Raw genomic sequence first — 17,076 nt, 5'->3', positions numbered from 1 at the left:
CAGAACTTCCCAAACAGCACTGGAAACATACAGAGTCCTAGTCCCCATCCTAACCTGTTGAGCCAGAATTCTGGGAAATGGTACTCTGTCCACAATCTGAAATTTTTAACATCTTCTGTGGGGAGAGGAAAGAGGGAATCAATCTGAAAGGAGGTACTTGTGGAAATAAGGCCATGAGTACCTTTTTGATACTTACCGTGATTCCATTGTGTGAGGTAGATGTGATTAGAGCATTCCGTAAATTTATGGGAGCTAAAGGAAAGCCTGCTTAACATGATAATAGGCTATAGAATAGAATTATAACTTTTTTAATTGGGTGCACTTAATTTCCTTTATTATTATTATTAATTGGCAATTTCCAGGAGTCTCTCGGGCACTTAGAAAAGTCTCTGATACTACACGTGAGAGGGCTGAGAAATAGAGGATAATATACCTTTTCCTTTCTTGTTGATGACAGTGAATGCTCAGGACAATGAAGACCACGTCCCACTCCATTTCTGTTCTCGCTTTGGACACCACGATATAGTGAAGTACCTGCTCCAGAGCGATTTGGAAGTTCAGCCACATGTTGCTAATATTTATGGAGACACCCCTTTGCACCTGTGAGTATTATGTATCATTTCATAGGTGCTCCAGGTATACTGTGTTTACCTTCTTCCTATTCTCAAAATGTTTCCTGTAACTCTAGGGCATGCTACAATGGCAAATTTGAAGTTGCCAAGGAAATCATCCAAATATCAGGAATCGAAAGTCTGACTAAAGAAAACATCTTCAGTGAAACCGCTTTTCACAGGTAAAAGAATATTTAAAAGCAATAGCCACTTAACAGAGCTAACACCCTAGAAACCTGAAGTTGTGCACATAAAGCAAGAATGAATAATGGCAGATGTTACAATCAGAGAGCAAGAGCAAAGGGTGGGCAGAGGACAAGGAGCCCAAGCTAGAGGCACAGAAGAAAAGGTAGAGGCAGATGCTGCAGTCAGTACAACAGATGGGGCTAGAGCCAGATGCTGCCTTCCTGGCAGCAGCCACAAAGACAGGGACTGATGTTGCCAAGGCAACAGGCATATCAACATCTGTAAGCATATTGCTTCTATTCCACTCCACTCTGCAGAAAGCTGCCAAAAGGGGCAGTGCCCATAATCCTCCTTCGACAAGAATCTCATTACCAGAATTCATCAGCATCAAATGTGACATTTTTTCCTTACCACTTAAACCTTATGTGCAAATGTTTCTACCTATCTAAGACATCCATCTGTCAGCCTTTAAAAGCTTAGTCAGGTTGGCCACTGAGATACCTAAAAAGGCATCAGCTCCTTGCTAGGAATCCATGAGAGTCCTTTCAAGTGTGTGTTCTGGAAAAGCACACTGAAGGAGCAGCTGGGTTTGGAAAAGTTGCAACAAAGAGAGGAAGGGAGAGAAAATGTTAAAAGCTCAAGAGGCATAACTCACTAAAATATCCAAAAGGAAGGCAGATGTTTTATAAAATTTAAAACCTTGTTAATAATCTATTATTTTGCTTATGTAAATAAAAACTTAGTTACCTGAATTTAGTAAACCTTATAAATATAAAATTATTTACCTACATATTACAGATCTCTTGGCTAGTTTGCAACTTCTAAAAATGCATTTGAAACTATCATGTTATTTACATAGTGTTTGTACTATGCTGGTGAATGATAGAAGTAAAACTCCTTTTTTCATACTAAAATTAAGCGTCAGGCATCATCCTATCAAATTTCACTTGGATTTCCAGATTTTTCTTATCAACCAAAGAGGTCAGCCAATAGGAAGGTGAAGAAAACTGCCATTTATGGAACAGTGAATATGTGCTGGATGTTATCTTATTTAATCCTCAAAACTACATTATGAAGTTAGATTTATTATCCCTCTTTTACCAATAAGAAAGTTGAGATTCAAGAAAAGTAAGTAACTTGCCAAAGATTCATATGGCTAGAAAATCATATATTAAATGCCTGCTGTGTTTTTATATACCTTCATGTTCTAGTATCAAAATATTTTGTCTATTTTCTACACACTCTGTAACAAAATAGATGAAAGACCTCTTCAGATCATACCTTCAGTCAAAGTGGATCAGTAGAATTTGTCCATAAAGGGGACAGTTGGCAGAACTGATATGTATGGGTTGCTAGTGTCCTCTTTCCCCATTAGGTCATGCTTGTTAAGGCTGACATCTCAAGCTAGTTTCCAAATCGTTTTGCTGCTCTGTGTATATAAATTGAAATCAACTATAATTAGAGGGCTATTGTCACCTCCAGAAGATTGTCTGTGTGACAAGATTACTGAAGTGAGTTAAAAGTGTGTGTCCAGTTGTTTTTATTTTGTTCAAGTTTGTGGCTACTTGGAATAACATATTAATATTTTATTCTGTTCACTTTAAGTACTTATTTATAAAAGAGACTCTCCTTTTACATGAGAAATTCCCTCTATTATGAATTTTTTTATGTACAAATCACAGTGATTTGCACATAGTCAGCACTCAATACATCTGTTATATTTTCAAATGTCTGTATGTACACACACTTTGATACTCATATTTGTATATATTCAGAACTCATCATTTCCTGTAAATGGTTGCTTTCAAAAGAGGCAATGAGGCAATTTAAACAATGAAACATTAAAAGTATAGTATTAAGGATCCTATTTATAATACAAATAATTAATAGTGGTATGATATATTACACTGAGATGGTGGCTTTTTATTCACTCATTTATTTAAAAAAGCTTTATTAAGGACTTGCCTTGTATTGATGCTGGTAGGAATATTAAGATGAAAGAATCCATTTCCTCCTTAAGGAAACACTGTTGTAAGGTATCACAGTAAACAGAGGTATATCGATTACCATAACACAATATGAAAAGTGTCATAAAACTGAAATGACAAGGAAGCAGAGATAGCAATGAACTCAGCCTTTGGTTCATGAGAAGCCTTCATAGAGGCAACAACAGTTCAGCTAGATAAATAATTGCCTTTCTTTAAAGAAAACAATAATATTCCATTAAAGAAAGAGGATTTGGAGAACAGACTTAACCGTTGCCAAGGGGAAGGGGGAGGGAGTGGGGTGGACTGGGAGTTTGGGGTTATTAGATGTAAATTATTACGTTTAGAATGGATAAGCAATGGGGTCCTGCTGTATGTAGCACAGGGAACAGTATCCAGTCTCTTGGACTAGGACATGATGGATGATGGGGGATAATAGGAGAAAAAGATACACACACACACAAACACACACACACACGACTAGATCGTTTTGCTGTACAGCAGAAATTGGCACAATACTGTAAATCAATTACACTTTAATTTTAAAAAATTTTTTAAATAAAAAAGGGATTTGGGCAGAGCCATCCCAGGAAGAGGAAATAGTAAGACCCAGCGAACTATCTCTTCTAGAACAAGTCTAGAGGGAATAAAACCCCACTGTTTTCCTGTATTCCCCTACAACACTCAATACCTTACTTTGAAACACAGAACACCAACTGTTCTGTGTTTTTCCTACACCAAGAAGTTCTCCAATTCTCTGCAAACACCGAGTGGGTGTCCTACAATTCGGTTCAGTTCTGGCACTGTCTACCTGCAATTAGCATCAGATCTCACAAGACTGGCCCTCCTCCCCATCAGATGCAATTACAAGTCTAGCTTGCCACCTAAATCTCTCAGAACCTTCCTAGGTTCCCCCACTCCATTCAATTCCCTGCAGAATACCAGTCCCCTTCTATGAAAAGAATTAATATCGTAGGAAATGTTTATGTTAGAAGTTTTACAAAACACCTTTCTTGAAGGCCAGAATCTTTAGAGTTGTTTTGCTATATGTACTTGTTTTTTCTCTTATCACCTCTTTCTCCTCTCTCCTTCCCTCCTTCACTTTGCCTATTTAGCAATCTTATATAAACTCCATCTAGAATAGCCTGGGTGAATCAGAACTTTTTTAGTTTTCCAGTGCTGTCATAGCTAAATGCCACAGACTGGGTGTCTTAAACTCCAAAGGTTTATTTTATGGTTCTGGAGCCTGGAAGTCCAAGATCAAGTTGTCAGGTTTTATTTCTTCTGAAGTCTCTCTGTTTGGATTGCAGATGACCAGCTGCCTTTTGTGTCTTCACATGATTATCTCTCTGTTGGTATCATCTATATACTGACTGATCTTCCCTTATTATAAGGATACCAGTCATATTTGATTAGGGCCTACCCTAGTTATTCCATTTTCACTTAATTACCTCGTAAATTGTATCTCTTTGAATTATAGTCACATTGTAAGGTTATAGGAATTAGGGCTTCAGTATATTGACTTGGAGGGCACACATTCAGCCCATAACAGAGGGCTTCTAATTTCCCTATGTTAATTTTTTTGCAGTGCTTGTACCTACGGCAAGAGCATTGACCTGGTTAAATTTCTTCTTGATCAGAATGTAATAAGTATCAACCACCAAGGAAGGGACGGGCACACAGGTAAGACTGTGGTGAGAACAGCACCGCTTTCTGATGTATGTCAATGCTCAAGTGTGCTCTAGAAGGAGGGAGCAGTAGGAGTGGTCAACCCCAAAGAGGAGGAATATTTTATCAATGACATCATTAAAAATGATGGTGCATGGTGATTGACTTTTGGTCAGTTTCATTATTGTGCTAAATTATCTACAGTCATCGCACTCATCATGGCCTGTACCTGGAACAGACTGATCACACTGCCCTGCCCTTTTGTTTGCTGCTGAAGATAAACACTTGTTTGAGGTCTTTGTTCTTTAATTTTTACAAGACACTAACTTTTTTTTGGTAATTGCAGTGGATGTATAAATACTAGAAATTATGCTAAGCAAAAGGTAGTCTGTATAGAAGATCAACTAAAAGAAGATACTTCTTTTCCTTAAAGTACATCTTGTTTGCTCAAAGATAGAATTAATTTTTTGTCAAAGAAATCAACTCTTGTTCTATATCTCTGGCAACAAATCTATCATGTGGTGATGACTGTCTTTTGAAAATTGGGGCTCAGTTTTCTTCTTTTCTTCTTTCACAGTTTCATTCTGTTTTATTATAGGATTGCACTCTGCTTGCTACCATGGTCATATCCGCCTGGTTCAGTTCTTACTGGATAATGGAGCTGATATGAATCTGGTAGCTTGTGATCCAAGCAGGTCTAGCGGTGAAAAAGAGGAGCAGACATGTTTGATGTGGGCTTATGAAAAAGGTATACTTTTCATCATTGCATCTCTGTAGTGATAACATTGAACTGTGTGCACAGGTCATGTCAATACATCAATAATTTTTTTTTACCTTACATGACTTGTACACTCCCATTTCCTCTGGAGATTGTTTTTGTGCTACTGGGGACTTCGATCAAAGAGTGCAATAGGGAAGGCAACTCTTGGGCTGCAGATGGGCTGGAGGCATTCCTGATACTGGCGTTTTAAAAAGAGAAGGAACTGTCTTCCTAAGTACTAGAGAAACAACTGGGTAATGATAGTTACTTTCTTAGAGTACATGCAGAACTAGTCTTTATCTCTTATAGAGGAGAATTTTGATGTGGATTCAAATTTTTAAAATGAAATTAATACAAAGAAAGAAAGGAAGTATTTGTCAGATCTAACCCTGCTAACAATACCTGCATTAGAAAAAGTAAGGGAGCCAGTGTTTAGTGCTTGCATGCAACTTTATTTGAGCTCAAAATGCTGAAAGCTTGGGCTTTGATATGCAAACACCCGGGTTTAAATCAAACCATGTTGTTTGATCTTAGGCAAATTACTTATTCTTGCTGAACTTTAGTTTTTTCATCTGAAAGATGAGGACAACAACTGTTACTTCATAAGACTATAAAGATTAAATGAGATAAGTCCAAATTGCTTACAATAATGTCTGGCATAAAGTAAATACCTAATAGTTGGTATTTTAGTAATGATAACAGTGGTAATAGTAGTAATTCATAAATAAAGATGACTAGTAATGAATTCTTCATCTTAAGGGAGAGGAAACTAGAAAAGCAGAAGGTAAAATAGCATCTTATGGCTTATACCTCTTAAGCTATCTCTACATAAACTCCAACAGAGTTTAAATTTTCAGGATGACATGGAAGAGTATTGAAGTCAGAAAACTACAACTAAATACTATGAAATATATCAGACTTTGATGCCTGCATTACCTCACTTTGATGCCTGCATTATCTCACTAGGATGTTTAAAGTATGTAAACAAGTATTTTTATCTTTTTAAATGCTGGAATCTTAGAATACCATACTTAAAAAGAGCAAGTCCTAAGGTGGATGATTTCTTAGGCTACCAAGATGATCTAAAAGGTTTTCTGCTTGAAGTAAGACAAACAAGTCCATTAATGAAAGGAGAGATGAAATTTGATGGATAGAAATAGCTATTGTAAGCACAGAGACAAGGAGAAAGAAAAGCATACAGGTCTGAGGACTGCTAGTGAAGAAATGATATAGGAGTTACTTTACTCGAGAGAAGTGAACAGACATGGAATAGCAAAGAATGAGTTATATATAGGCCTTTTTTTTTTTACTTTTTTGAGTATTATAGAAATACACACACACACACACACACACACACACACACACATAAAGTTTGCACATTATTACATCAATAAATTTTCACAAACTGGGCTCACTCAGCATCCAGAGGAAGAAATTGAACATAGCATCCAAAAGCCCCACTTAAATTGTCTTCCACTCACTCCCCAAAGAGAGTGCTACTGCCTTCTTGGGATATAGGCTGGTTTTGCCTCTCTGTGCATAATATAAATGAAATGCTATGGTATTTATGTCTTTAGATCTGGCCTCTTTTGACCAACAGTTTGTGAGAGCCATCCATATTGTTGCCAATAGCTCTAGAGTGTTTATTCTTATGTGTGGCACTATGTTTTTAATTGTATCACTATTTATTCATTCTGCTCTTTCAGAGCATGTGCGTAATTTTTGGTTGCAGGCTATTAGGAATACAGTTGCTATACAGGTATATGTCAAGTACACATCTTTTGATATTATTCATCAAAAAGATGTAACTGCCTTCTACTTTGTATAAAAGAAAGTCCAGGTAGTTTTATATTTAGGTATCAGAAAATCTTACATATTCTGAAGCCTCAGGAGGCCTTACTAAATTCTAGTTACATTGCATTTATTTGAGTGATTTTTACACAACAGCTCTCAAGAAAAAGACTGTTTACAAAGCATTCTTTTTCTGGAAGACAGCTCAGAAATAGCTGCTGCAGCTAGATCTTCACAGGGGTTGACTTTGTTTGTTTTTAGTTGATTGAGAGCGATAGTTGAAAACTGGTTTTACTTTCATTTTTTGTGCAATTCCACACTTTATCAAACAGTGAATCATTGTGTAAGTGCCTAAGATTTCCTACCAAATGACAGCAAAAATCCTTTAGTTTAGAGGACTTACCCACTGGTCTCTGCAACATATGCCATACTTGTCACCCTTATTTGTTCAACTAATGTGCCAGGCATCAGTGTTGCATTTCATTATTACTATGAATTTTAACAAATTGAATGTTGCTACTCAGGAGACAGATGGATGTTTTGCATATGTTCTAGGGCAGTGCAAGTCAAACCAACAAAATTCAATTGTTGCTATTTTCTCTTGCCAGAGAAATGTTGCATTGTTTTCATGTGTTCAGGGGGGATTGAAATGGCCTTGTTAAAATATTGTCAGCAGTGCACTGTTCCTGTTTTCTGTGGATAAATAAATGCTTTTCTTTCCCCTTCAAAGAGGGAGTCACCAAATTAATTGATAGGGCTTACTAAGGATTTTCGTGAGCAACTTGGAGATGGAGTTGAAAAAGCACTAAAATTTCACTGGAGTTCTTTCCTTATGAAATAAGGAAGATGTAAAAGTGGCTCCATCATGGTTTACCCTGTACCCTCTCCAGTCTTTAGAGAGAACCCAGAAGAGAGCTTTATAACCAGGTCTGACTATTTAAAAAGGAATACTTTTGGACAGGCTCCATTTGAAAAGCTGATCATAGTCTACCCTCTTAATAGAAAACTTGGAGGCTTTCTCAACAGCATTCATTTCTGTTTGAATGATTCTAAAGTAAATTGCGCATCTGTCCAAAACCAGATTTTTAGCTGACCCTCTCTGCTATTCTAATGTAGCACATTCAGAGGTACTTTGGAGTTCTGAAAGAATTATCTACCTATTTTCAAATATTTTTAGAAGAGTTTACTCACTGTGGCTCCCAATGGGATCAGGTATGAAGAATATTTTCCATTCACATAGCCCTTTTGACCTAATGATATCAAAATCAACCTTGGAAATAATTTTCCTTGTGACCTTGTTTCTATACAAAAGCCTATTGGTTAAGTTTCAATATTTCTCTGCCAAACTGCTCAGAGCTTCAATTTCCAAGACTTAAACTGTTTCCTCTCCCCAATCTATCCTCCCTCTTTTTTTCTACTGTTCCATCAGAGGGTATCCATAGTTGTCTCACTCATTGGGATTTGTCTGCCCTTTTCCTGGGGTACAAAGGACTTATATGAATCAATTTAAATTGGCCAGGAAAAAATAGCCAGCACCCTGCTTGTGTTCAAATCCTCTACCCTAATCACCAGTATGGAAAACCCATTGAAAAGACCTACACATAATCTTACATCCATCGCATTAAAGATGAAACTGCCGAATTGAAAAGAACTCAGCCAATTAGAATTGAACACACAGCTCAATAGTGTGTCTGGCAGTTAGATTTGAAAAGGCTGCCTTTGACAAAGAAAAGCACTCCTTTATGTCAGGCTGTTTAGGGTCAGAAAATAACCCAAGCTAGAACAGAACTAAAAACTTCTTATTTGCTTCAGTACTGACACCAGTTAAAGTAATTTACAGAGGCTCCTATTCCAATATCTAATTACCCAGAATACAATATTTGTATACAGCAGAACCACTCTAATTCACAGTGACAGGGAGCTGCAGTTGGAGAATTAGTGAGTAAGTGAGCAAAAACAATAAAAATCAAGGCTCCTGTATCATGATATATACTTTGTTCATTCCTTTTGACAAGTGTAGTATGCTGTGAATTATTTATGGTAAATGTACCATAGTGTATTCTCTAAAAGTAATGAAGTCTTACAGTCCTGAGTTTCTTCAGTTTTCAGCCAGTGAAAAAAAAATAGCCAAGAGATAAGGATGAGGGAGGAGTAGAAGGAAGGAGAGGTGACTTCATTACATTTTTTGATAAATCTTCATCCATGAATTATAAATTCCCAAACTTCTATATTGAATTCTTACCTATTTGGAGTTAGTTACTTATTTTAATGAATCTAGTTTAGTGTTGGATAGGTAGAGGAAGGACTAAACAAAAGATTTAGATGAAATTTCAATATCTATGTGCAATTTTATGTATATTAGTTATCTTTTTATATGTTTAGTTAACTCTCCCTTTTAAAAATAAATAAGGAGTTCCCGTTGTGCCTCAGCATTAACAAACCCAACTAGTATCCATGAGGATACAGGTTTGATACCTGGCCTCACTCAATGGGTTAAGAATCCGGTGTTGCCATGAGCTGTGGTGTAGGTCACAGATGTGGCTCAGATCTAACATTGCTGTGGCTGTGACATAGGCTGGCAGCTGCAGCTCTGATTTGACCCCAAGCCTGGGAACTTCCATATGCAGCAGGTGCAGCCCTAAAAAAAGAATAATAAATAAATTAAAATAAAAAATAAAATAATAACTCTCATTAAATGGGAAGAAATTTTGTGCTTGTGGGGGATAATATGAAAACAGTTTTGAGGCATAATAACCATGTGAGAAGCTACATACATTAATGCAAATAGTAGAAGAGAACTTATATTCATTAATCACCTATTACGTATGCATATATTAAATGTATATAATTTAATTTTCAAAATAACCCATTTAAAGTGGCGTTGCCTTTGTGTTACAGATAAGAAGTGTGAGACTTAGAGCTATTAAGTCACACTAGCCGAAACCACACAGCTCTTAGAAGAGCTGATATCAGAGGTCTGTCTTATTACAGAGTTCAACCTCTTGCCACCTCACTCTAGAATCAGGTAGATCTAAGTCCACATTCCATTCTTATTACTTAATGACCTCGGACAACTTATTTAACCTCTTTGATCTTTAATTTTCAAATTTAAAATGAGTAAATTAATTACCACTTCACAGAATTCCGCTAAAATTGTGTAAATGTCCGGATCATAGACTTTCAATAAAAGCAGTGCTATCTGTTATTATTAAGTGCATAGCAGAGATACAGTCATACTGCTCAAAGCTTCTAAATCTCATGATCTTTCCTGATTTACAATATGCTTAGTGTCCAGTAAGAAATATGACATATTGACATATTAGGATAATGGACATCCTCTTTAAACCTTCTAATTAAGCATTTTATCCTTGCCAAACACCACTGGACAAACCCAGAATATGTAAAAGTTTGCGTTATTTTGTTGTATTTATATTTCTTATTTATGACTTAACACTATTCATTTTAAAACTTAAAATGTAGAGACTACAGCAAGATCAAAGAACTTTTGAAAATCCACTCAAATTATTATGAAAGTAATTTAAAAATCATTGTTCTAATATAAGTAAATTGCATGTAAATATGTAACATAACATTTTAAAATCTTAGTACAAATTTGCAAATCTCTTTACTACAGCAGGGTTTTCCCCCCCAGTTGTAGGGAAGTACAAAGATGCTGAGGGCATGTTTTCAATCCACCATACCATCTGATATGCTGGGTCCCTTTACTTGGAAATCTGAGGAGTATGTAAAAATCAACAAGTCCAAAATTGAACTTAATATCTTTTTTGTCCTCATCAGTCAGGTTCGTCTACCATATCCTTTATTCTTATGTCATTTAATGACATTCACTTAGTCACCAGAGGCAGAAATCTGGGTTAATGACTGACTGCTTTTTCCCCCTCAACCCCATTTTCCCCATGTGCATTCAATAAAAAACTTATTTTACTTAATATTTACATTTTGAATCCATCCTTTTTTCTTTGTTTTTCTATCACTGTTTTGGTTCATAATCTTATCATCTTTCTCCTGATCCATTTTAAAACCTGTTAACTACTCTTTTTTTTTTTGGTCTTCAGCATCTTTTGAATCCATTTTCTAACTGTAGTCTGAAAGATGTACCCAAGGTGTGAATAGAGCCATGTCATTCCCCAGCATGAAATCCTTCACTGACACACTATCCCTTGTGGGAAAAAATACTTCAGTTTATAATCATGGCATACCTGGTGCCCTTCCTACCTCTCAAACTTCATATCCAGTCACTTCTGTCATATGAGTGACCCCACATGCTACAATCATCTTCACCTTCCCTAGATCACCAACATTCACTGGGGGTTCTCTCTATGCCAAGCATGTTCTAAGTAGCATTATCTCATTGCCTGCACAATAACCCTGTGGGACATTATCTATTCAAATGATAGTTACACAAAATCACTTGCTCCTCCCTACACATGTCATTCCATGCTTGCAAGCCTTTTCTCATGCAGGCCTCACTTTCTCTGCACCCTTCTACCCTCCCTACCCCACTCCATTCTTTACATTTCTGATTTCTGCTTAGCCTTCAAGACTAACTTGAGGGATCTTCACTTCCAGAAAGTCTCACCTGACATTCCAGCCTAGAACACATGCCCTGCCTTTAGGTCTCATTGTACTATTTGTTCATATCTATCTCTCATGTTGAAACACTCTCTCCTCTACCAAAGTGTAAACCTTTTGAAAACAAGCATTTAGGCTACTAATCTTAGTCTTTCAAAAAATTAATTCTATGACTGATTCCTAATAGCTGCTCAATACACATTTGTTGAAGTAAAATAGAGAATGAGAAGATATTTCAGTCATAACATTCTATTCCATGTCTCACTAAATGGCATCTGATCAGTCATAATATAGTTGATCTTTTCAAGAATACTAATTACTGCTATTTTTTTCTTGTAGGAATTTTTTGAAATATCACAGGTTTTTTTTTTATTAACTGCTCAAACCTAATATTCAAATTAATAGAAGATTTTTATAAATGTTCTAAATAAAGCTGTTTTTTCTATTCATTGGAACTGTGAACATTTTTCTTCTGGCTAGAATGCTTTTCTTCTTCCTTTTTGCTTCATCAACTCATGCTCATCTTTCAAGATCAGCTGGAAAGATAATTCCTCGAGAAACTCACCTCTGAACTCTCCAGCCTACTGTAAAATAGCACCGTTATGCACATTCATGGCATCCCCTACCCTCCCTTCATAGATCTTGGCTAAGTGAAATTCGAGTGAACATTTATGTCTTTTTTTCTTTTCTACCTCACAACATTCATTACAATAGCAAAGAGCATTTCTATTTTGACATTAAACTCCTATAATTGATACTGTTCTTCAAAAAATGTGTGAATAAACCTAATATGTGATAGACACTATCCTAGGAACTGAGATAAAAGAGCAAGTGAAACTGACAGTATTCCCTGCTCTTAAAAAGTTTGCATTTTTAGCAGAAGAGACAGGGCATAAGCAAGAAAACAAATAGAAACAATTAGGTAATAATAAGTAATATGAATAAAATAAATAGGAAACACAAGGGTGAGTAAAAAGTTGAAGGTCACTAGAATATAAAATGGGAAAAAGACAGACTCTTCAGCAAGTGGTGCTGGCAAAACTGGACAGCTGCATATAAATCAGTGAAACTAGAACACACCTTCACACCATACACAAAAATAAACTCAAAATGACTTCAACACTTAAATGTAAGACAAGACATCATCAAACTCCTAGAAGAAAAAAATAAGCAAAATATTCCCTGACATCAACTGTACAAATATTTTCTTAGGCCAGTCTCCTAAGGCAACAGAAATACAAACAAAAATAAACCAATGGGACCTAATCAATCAAGCTTTTGCACAACAAAGGAAACCACAAAAAAAAAAAAAAAAGAGGAGTTCCCATTGTAGCTCAGCAGAAACAAATGTGACTAGCATCCATGAGGACACAGGTTTGATCCCTGGCCTTGCTCAGTGGGTTAAGGATCTGGTGTTGCCGTGAGCTGTGGTGTAGGTCTCAGACTTGGCCTAGATCCCACATTGCTGTGGCAGTGGTGTAGACCCGGTGGCTACAGCTCCATTTTGACCCCTAGTCTGGGAACCTCCATATGCCATGGGTATAGCCCTAAAAAGATAAAAAAAAAAAAGAGAGAGACAATCTATGGAATGGAAGAAAACAGTTTCAAATGATGCAACTGACAAGGGCTTAATCTCCAAAATATAGAAACAACTTATACAACTCAACAGCAAAAAAACCAACAACCCAATTGAAAAATGGGTAGAAGAGCTGAGTAGACTTTTCTCCAAAGAAGATATACAGATGGTCAACAGGCACATGAAAAATGTTCAGCATCACTAATTATTATAGAAATGCAAATCAAAACTGCAATGAGGTATCACCTCACACCAGTCAGAATGGCCATCATTAACAAGTCAACAAATAATGAATGTTGGAAAGGGTATGGAGAAAAATGTACCCTCCTTCAGTGTTTGTAGGAATATAAATTGGTATAACCACAATGGAAAACAGTATGGAGTTTCCTCAAAAAACTAAATATAGAATTACCATATGATCCAACAATCCCACTCCTGAGTATCTATCTAGACAAAACTTTTATTGAAAAAGATACGTGCACCCCTGTGTTCATTGCAGCATTATTCACAATAGCCAAGACACAGAAACATCCCAAATGTCCATTGACAGATGAATGGATTAAGAAAATGTGGTATATATACACAATGGAATACTACTCAGCCATAAAAAAGAAAAAATAATGCCATTTGCAGCAACACGAATGGAACTAAAGACTCATACTAAGTGAAGTAAGTCAGAAAGAGAAAAACATATTATATGATATCACATATCTGGAATCTAATATATAGCACAAATGAAACTATATACAATAAAGAAACAAACTCATGGACATGGAGAACAGACTTGTGGTTCCAGGGGGAGAGAGAGGGAGTGGGATGGACTGAGAGTTTGGGGTTAGTAGATGCAACCTATTGCATTTGGAGTGGATAAGCAGTGAGATCCTGCTGTATAGCACAGGGAACTATATCTAGTCACTTGTAATGGAACATAATGGAGGATAAAGTGAGTAAAAGAATTGTGTGTGTGTGTGTGTGTGTGTGTGTGTGTGTGTGTGTGTGTGAGACTGGGTCACTTTGCTGTACAGCTGAAATTGACAGAACATTGTAAATCAATTATAACAAAAAAAATTTTTTTAAGAAGTCACAGAGGGCTTCCCTGGCAAGATGTTTGAGCTGGTCTCTACTAGGAGCTCAACAAATATTTGGCAGGAAAAGGAAGGGGAAATAAAGGTAAAATGGGAAGAGAGAAAAAGAGGAAAGTGAAATGCTAAATGACTCATTTTGTATATAATTTCCTTTTGGCAAAAGCATTCATCCTTGTGGATTATCTCAAGATAAAGGAGGACTGGGGCATTCTTGTCTATACCTGGTGATTAAGGGACATAACTCCTGGGGTGAAAGGGGGCCTGTCCCCTTGCTTGTGATATAAAATTAAAATATCTTTCAGATTTAAGTCATGAGAAGGTGTAGCAAGTCTGGAATTGTTGTTGCCTCTGATTTAGTTGACAGTGTGTGGGACCAGGACCGTCAGAAAGAAAATCAGTCATCGAAGAGCAAACATCAGGAGCCTCTGATCCCACTTCTCAGTGCTACTGGAAAGTGGGTTTATAGCATGATGGGAAGGGGGTTAGCAAAATATTGAACAAAATCTCATCTATATCGTTGCTCTGAGAGTTTTATTTTTTGAGGCAGGTATAAAGAATGGCCCAGGCTATTCCTTTGATGATCTGAGCATATGGTGCATATGAGGTCAATGAGCATTTCTTGGCTTCTGTCATCGAGATGAAATCTCCATGTTTTATACTTACTTCTGGACCCAGAGGGCCTCTGAGTCACAAAGTCAGGGAGAAGACTTTGCAGTGGTGTCATTCACTATTTAATCTTAGCAGTGGTGTCATTCACCATTTAATCTTCAGATCTAGTTCTTAAAATGATTTTCATAGAAAACTTTCTTCTATGTTCTTAATTTCTCATAGCAGTGAACAGCCTTCATTGTTTCTAAGATGAAATGGTAGGGACATGAGACAACCTTATAGGAAAGAATAATACTTGTACTTTTCCTTCTTGAATAATTACGAATCCTGTCTTGTGTACATGGCTATGATGTAGATATTAAACTGTCCAGGTAACAGCCCTTTGGATGAACACTCAGCCTTAAAGAATAATCTAGGTTTTAAAATAAAGAGCCATTCAGAAAGTTTGGATGGAAGGGAAATCACTCCAATATGAGTAACAAAAGACCACAAGAAGACAGAGAGAAAGCATGGCATTTGGGGAATTCAGACAGGACTGGAAGAGTCGGGAGCAGGAAATAAAAGGATCTTCAAGCCAGCAGAAGAGTCCCACTTGCCAAAACCCTCAGGGACATCCATGAATACTACTCTCAAAGTGCAAATCATTATTATAACTGTATTAGGCTAATAACATAGCAACCTCCTATTTGAGTAAAATAACTTGGATGTAGATAGTAAATTCTTCCATATGGGACAACATTTTATTTAGTTAGTGGAAGTTTGATTACCTCTGGATGTGTTCCATTAGTGTGCCTCTGTTTTCTGGGTATATCCATTATCAGGAATTTGACTTACAAGCCCATGTGGTGAGTTCCATCAAGGCATTTTTCTGCTTAAATCCTCATAGCCAAGTTTCAGGACACTGAGCCCTAGTGGTTTTCAGGTTTCTTTGCATACACTGGTAGTTTGTCAAGAGCAGCTATAGCAGAAGAGAATTTCCCATACACATTGCCTCCACCCACAGTGAGCAGGAGGTGGGAAATCAGAGATGCCTTCCAGAGTAGAGGGGGCCTCTTGGCATTTTCCTGGCAGCCTCACACTTATCACTAGCCAGAACCCAGGCACTCATTAGGCTCTTGATGAAAAGCATCCTAAAGAAAATGCCAGCAAATTGTGCCACTGTGCTGGCAGGAAATTAAAACTGCTCAGAGCAAGTAGAGCCAAGAGAGCTGTTGAGATGAAAGGTAACATCAAGGGTGTGATCACTGACTCACACAGGCGTTCAGGATTCAAAATGTGGCTTTCTGCTTCGCTAGGGAAAGTGGGAGGCCCTCTTGGCTGTCAGGCACAGTCAGTCCAGCAGAGGGGCTGAAACAGGCAGGGAGGGCGGGATTCTGTGAATTAAGGTTTTTGTGCTTGGGTAAATGCTTGTGGTTTGAGTTGTTTTCTTTTCCCAAAGGAGCCTCTCCTAGGAAAAATAGAAATAAGAAAAATTGTTTTTGATTTGTTTTGCTTTTCCTAGTCCTAAACACTTAAAGATCAAATTAGTTAAGAGAGCAACTCCAAAATCACCACAGGTCCTGTTAAAGTTAGGGGCAGAGAGTGTGGAGAGGAGCAGACAAAATCTTAGAACCTAAGAATCTAGCAACGGGACCAGTGAAGGGTTGTTTTTATTCCAGAGGAAGTTCTTGTTGGTAGTGCTAATTTATCCTGAGGCTCAAAGGCCATCAGCAATGGGAAAGAAGAGCTGTACCAACATGCAATCAAAGATTTTCATATGACTGAGGATAGCAGGCAAAGCAGTAGCCCCCAAAGATGCCCAGGTCCTATGCCCTGGATCCTGTGAGTAAACTGCCTTACATGGCAAATAGCAAAGGGGAATTAAGGTTGCAGATGGGGTTAAGGCTGCTGACCAGCTGACTTTAAGAAAGAATATACTAGGATTTTCCGAGTGGACCCAACGTAATGAATGACAGGGATCCTTAAAGGTGGAAGAGGGAAGCAGAAGCCAAAGCCAGAGTGATATGATGTGAGAAGGACTCAGGCAGCCATTTATGACCTTGATGATGTAGAAAGGGGGCCTCAAGCCAAGGAATGTTGTGCCTCTGGAATTTGGAAAAGTCAAGGAAATTGATATCCCTCTAGGGCCTCTAGAAGGATTGCAGCCCTGCCAACATCTTGATTTTATACTAGGGAGGACTTCTGACCTCCAGAACTACAAGACAATAAAGTT

General features: G+C 37.3%; 1 protein-coding gene across 5 annotated transcripts in view; it reads left to right on the top strand.

The window, feature by feature from the left end:
• The window catches only part of TNNI3K (TNNI3 interacting kinase), a 278,366-nt gene that overhangs the window by 93,849 nt on the left and 167,441 nt on the right, over positions 1–17,076 (top strand). For all 5 annotated transcript variants that reach the window (XM_047788640.1, XM_047788642.1, XM_047788639.1 and 2 more), the window contains 4 exons: positions 458–602; positions 689–793; positions 4,371–4,465; positions 5,049–5,198. In XM_047788640.1, the coding sequence (XP_047644596.1) occupies positions 458–602; positions 689–793; positions 4,371–4,465; positions 5,049–5,198 (495 nt within the window). The remainder of the gene's footprint in view (positions 1–457; positions 603–688; positions 794–4,370; positions 4,466–5,048; positions 5,199–17,076) is intronic.

Source organism: Phacochoerus africanus, chromosome 8 (assembly GCF_016906955.1).
Source record: "Phacochoerus africanus isolate WHEZ1 chromosome 8, ROS_Pafr_v1, whole genome shotgun sequence".
Classification (NCBI taxonomy): domain Eukaryota; kingdom Metazoa; phylum Chordata; class Mammalia; order Artiodactyla; family Suidae; genus Phacochoerus; species Phacochoerus africanus.
Note: the sequence above shows the minus strand (reverse complement) of the source record. Positions and strands in the feature narration are given on the sequence as shown.